General features: G+C 28.7%; 1 protein-coding gene across 1 annotated transcript; it reads right to left on the minus strand.

The window, feature by feature from the left end:
• On the minus strand, nucleotides 654-1,407 carry LOC109342610 (RING-H2 finger protein ATL66-like). Its single transcript, XM_019580553.1, has one exon. The coding sequence runs from the start codon at nucleotides 1,239-1,241 to the stop codon at nucleotides 693-695; it is 549 nt and encodes a 182-aa protein (XP_019436098.1). The 5' UTR covers nucleotides 1,242-1,407; the 3' UTR covers nucleotides 654-692.

The raw sequence follows: 5,674 nt of genomic DNA on the forward strand, positions 1-5,674 counted from the left end.
TTATATGACCTTTTTGTACCCTGGTCTTCCATCATCCAAATTGGGAAATGGGAATGCAACTAAAGAAAACTTCATTTTAAGTGAAAAATACTTTATTTTGATAACTACGTACTGTCACAGATATCCCACTTTCTTCCCACTATGTGTCACGTGCAATTGTCTCCCTTTAATATTTTCAAAATACTCAGAAAAATAAAATTAGTAAGAAAATTGTCTACAACTTCCTAGCTATATTTAATTAATAATTAACAATCAGAATCAGATTTTTGCAGATTGTCATTACCCTTTAATTTTGCCATTAGAATTATAAAAATGAATTTCATGCTAAATTGCATATAAAAAGTTATAAACTAAATTAATTAAAGATATACAAAATCAAGCACCAAATCACCACAAAGATTAAGTAAGTGGTTAAGACTCAAATTAATTTCCACAAACTCAATCCTCATTGTCATCATTTTAAAAGAATAAGAGTTTCATAACATTTTCACTATATCGATTTATATACAATCACATTGTATCATTCATTTTTAGAATCAATAATGATTAAATATGAATGATAAATTATGTAATATATAGAACTCATACACTGTTTGTATGTACATTCTTTTTCTCAACTTAAGATATGTACCAACCTAAATTTTAATAACTTAGGAAAAGTGATGATTTTATTGATATTTATAAGATAAGATTCATACCCCATAAGAAAAATGAGTATCGACTCTATTGGGTGGTTCTTGAATCAATATCATTGGAAAAGAAGATTCAACCTTAAGAGAAGATCTACACAATGGACAACTTGAGTGATGATTAAGCCATTCATCAACACATTCAAAATGAAAACAATGTTTACACTTTGGCAAAACCTTAACTTTCTCACCATCTTTAAACTCTCCCAAACATATACAACACTCACTTTCCTCCCACGCGCCGCCGTCATGTTCCGATGGCGCTTGGTACAAGATGATGGGCAGTTTTTTAATCAAATCGGAGTCTAGTCCCTGTGGCGGCGGTGGCGGCGGCGCGTGGCTGGATTGGGCGGCGGTGGTGGTGGAGAAGGTAATAGGGAGGTGGCCATGGTAGCGGTAAACCCAGCGCGTGAAGAAGAAGAGAACGGTGATGAGGAGTGTAATGGAGAAAATGAGGATGATGAAGAAAAAGGTCATTCCTTGAATATGAAAATCTTTATCATCTAACTCTATGTAGTGCCACTTCATGGAACGATAATTGTGGCTTGACATGGTGGTTTTATTTGATTATTTTAGTATTGGTGGAAAAAAGTGATGTAATATTGGCGGCGGCGACGGTGGTTAGCGGCTGAGGAGGAGATACCACGGTGGTGCATCAGAATTGACAAGACTGAAGACTAATGATTTGAACTATGCATGCTACTACAACACTACTCTTTTAAATGGAGAAGTGAGAAGTTGAAACGAGGGTGCCAACTTATTTATAAAAGTTTGGGGTTGTTGGACTACGCACACAACGATCTTCTGTACCAAAATCGTCATGCTTTTATATTCGTGGTCTATGAAGTATGGATACTGATACGTGTGTCGGGTATGATACGTATTTGATACGTCGATATGCATTTTTTCCAAAATAAAGGATACGATACGTTCAGGGATACACATATAAAATAATAAAAACACATAAAATATAATAAAATTATAAGTGTAAATCAAAATATCCAAAGTACAAAATATAATAGAAATTTAAAATCATTGTCCTTCATAACAAATCGAATTTATCTTAAAATCATTGTCCTCCATAACAAATATATTTTATCATATTTTAATGAAAACGTATCTATCTTATCTTGTTTTATTAGAAAAGAATCAATTTTATCATGTTTTATTGGAAACAAATCTATCTTATCCTGTTTTATTGGAAACGAATCTATATATCCTATATTTTACTGAAAACGAATCTATATATCCTATATTTTATTGACAACGAATTGGATACGTGTCTTAATATTTATTTATTTATTTTATTTTTTAATTTTTGGATACTCTATGGATACGTATCTTTCGCGAATCTGAGTGTATCCGTGTCGGACACCAACATGTGAGGGTGTTTGACGAATCCGTGCTTCATAGTTCGTGGTCAATCAATTTTTTTCCAAGTAATATAAAAATATCATTTTGTGTTTTTAGAACTTTTTCAATTATGTAACACTTTCTTCATTCGACTGAGATAACAATTGTGATATAAATGAGGACATATGATTTCTGACGGACTTACTAGGCAATTGTGGGCGTGAAATTTTGAAGATGAGATTTTATTTGAGAAGAAAAAAAGCTGAAAAAAAGTGATTATTGGTTAATCAGTTAGTATGGGCAGTAGACATCAACTTTTTTAATGTGCACTGATGAAGCGGATTGGCCAACATGGTCCTCTTTCCTTTGGGACAATAATATATGTTGAGATTCTTAATACCATATATGTTCAATTTACATCACTAGTTTTTGTTTTATTTTGAAAATAATACACCTTAATTAGCAAGTATTATTCTTGTTCCTACTACTACTTTGATTAGATTATAAAAATAATGAGAGAGATTATCTTACCAACATAGCTATAAAAATAAATTTTATGTACAGAATATGTTTGTTGGTATTAAGAAAAAAAGAGAGTTTTTTTTAGTTTCCCACATGTATCTTCACACTGGAGGCAATCCTGTCCGAGCCAGGAACATTCACAGGTACGTGGGGCTAACATTTTTTCTATCCACAAGACTCGAACCCGAGACCTTGCTTAAGGTGAATCAAACATGTACCACTTGAACCAACGTTTATTGGTAGAAAAAAAAAGAGTTTAGGACAATGAAAAGTTCTCTCTATATTTAGGCTAAAAATAATATTTCTCTCAAAGGGAAATACTTCACTTCACCATCTTAATGATAATAATTAATGGTGAGAGGTTTGATGACCATTTTTCCCAAGTAATCATTCAATTGTTTGTTTGACTTTAGTGGGGAATACAATTTCTACCACACTTCTAATTTTCAATTTCACTTCCACCCATGAACTCCATCAATTCCCTTTCCTCACCTTTGCATCTTCCCAAAATAGTCACCAAAGGCAAAAAAATGATCAAAAACCTCACATAACATAGTATAGGGAGCATATTTATTGTACCATAAAGTGTATCACTCCATGTGTCACTACTTGTGACTGGTTGAAAAATATATTAAAATTAAAATTTTAATAGTTAATTATTTTTTTGACCAATCACAACAGTTGCACATGGAGTGGTACACTGTTTTGGAATAGCATATGTTCACCCATAGTATAATGTGCTCTGTAGTCTGTAGGATGTCTGCGGTTGTTTTAGATTGATTTTTAGGCACAAAATTATCAGTCTAAACATATGATTAACTTGTTGATTTGTTTATATTAAGATATACACAATCCAAATATTATATGCGGTTTAAATAATTTAGACTATTTTTATTTATAAAAGATTAAAATTCTATACATATACTTTAAAATTGATGAACATGAATAAAATAATAAGTCTAATACAGTTAAAGTATCAAGTATTTAAGTTTACATACATTCATGTTAATATTGTCACAACATTGTGAGAGTAATGTTTACATATACTATAAGGACATATACCACAAATCCACTACTTTGTTCCTACCATCATGTTAGTATAAACAAACAAATAATTATTGTATAAACTTAAAAAATACTATATTAAAGACCACAACATAATTAGGGTCATGATAATGAGTAAAGATATATATTCATAACAAAATGTTATTCTTAATAAAAAGAAGTAATTGGATATACCGATAGACATTGATTTTTCCTTCATTCTAAGGGTGGAAATAAGTTAGGTTAGACTTTGCCTTAAACAAACTGAACTTGTATAGCATATAGGAGTTTGAGTCAGACCTATTTATCTGTTTAAAAAACTAAAAGCCTAAGTCTTCTATGCTAGCATGTTTAAAGATATGTTATATTATATGGACTTGAAATAGGTCATCATGTCTACATTTAAATATATTATTATGCATTCTTTTAACTAAGCTCGTATAACCCTAACAATTAAATTATACTTTTGTATATTAAAATTACATATATAATACAATATGAATATTATTATATAATATAACTAAATTCGTCAGCCAATTGAGTTTAATAGATATTTTACATGGCCTAAAGTCTAGTCTGTTAAGTTAAATAAGTTTTTTAAATAGCATGAGTCTGACCTTATCACAAAAAAGTCTCACATAACATGTATATGTCAGGTAATAGGTATTTGACAAGCGATCTGACTTGTTTTTATACTTAGACAATAATAGGTAATAGTTACAATTCTCCATAATATGTATGAGTTTCTAAATCATTAGGAGGGATGTAAAATTTATATTCACAAGGGAGCATAACAATTTGACATGATTCGGTTTTTTGTGTAATTTATGAACCGAACCGAATAGAAGGTTATGATTTAGTTTAATTAAGTTAATATTCAAATAATTTGCAAGGATCGAACCAAACTGAATCAATCATAAATAGTTGGGGTTGGTTCCACAATTTGCTTGTTTTAAAAAAAAATCATGCATTACTTCAAATTATACTCCATAAGGCACAATCTATTCACTTTATCTATTATTTTAATTAACACATATACTCCAAAATTTAAAACACAATTCATATGTGTATATATAACACAAATCAAAATAAGTCATATCCAAAAACTTGGCAAAAGACTAGTCCAATGATAAATGATGACATAATGAAATAATGCTAAAATGACAACAAAATGTTTTTATATGTTTGATTATTATAGTTAATCATCTCATTAATTATATGTCACCTAAAAGAAAATAATGGCATACCACTTATGTAACATCTCAAGTGTAGTATGAGATTTTTACGAGGATAAATATTTATTTTGAGAAGAAATCAGTAAATATTAAAGAATTAATACAAAATTTGAAAGTACTGTAATTAAATCTTTTTTAAAACAATTGTCAAGATTTCATGCTAATAAAATGGACCTTTAATTATTAACATAATTGGTACACTATTGATTTTAAGGTACGTTAATTATTAGTATACTTATCCATTATGTTTCATAATGTGTATATCAATTTTAAGTTTGTTAAATATTTCTATTCAATTTTTTCAATATTTGAATTTTAAATTAAATAAGTAATTATTCGTGAAGGGTATAGAAGACTAATCTTTCATGCATTATAATAGGAAAAAATTGTATAACATATTAAATCAATCATATCTATTTCTTTAAGAAGTAATCAAACTCATGAACATGTTTATTATATAAAAATAAAAATTCTTAACTTCTCACAAAAACAAAATCACATAACTAAGGAGGTACATGTATTACAATTGTGAAAACAAATTCAGTTTTTATAATTAAAAAATAACAACAAAATAAACTATAAATTAATAAAACTTTCATATATTGTATCAATAATAAGATTAATATATTTAAAGTAGTCAAACTCTAAATCTAAAATATATTTTAGTCAATATGATATTTTCTTTATTCTTGTATGTTATATAAAATAATAGAAACATTTTTTTAATGTGGTTCAATTCTTAAACCTCTAGAACCACAAACCAATGATATTAAATATTTCATAAAAAAAACTGAACTGAATCACGAAATTAAACTAAACTATATTTTTTCT

Source organism: Lupinus angustifolius, chromosome LG03, assembly GCF_001865875.1.
Source record: "Lupinus angustifolius cultivar Tanjil chromosome LG03, LupAngTanjil_v1.0, whole genome shotgun sequence".
Classification (NCBI taxonomy): domain Eukaryota; kingdom Viridiplantae; phylum Streptophyta; class Magnoliopsida; order Fabales; family Fabaceae; genus Lupinus; species Lupinus angustifolius.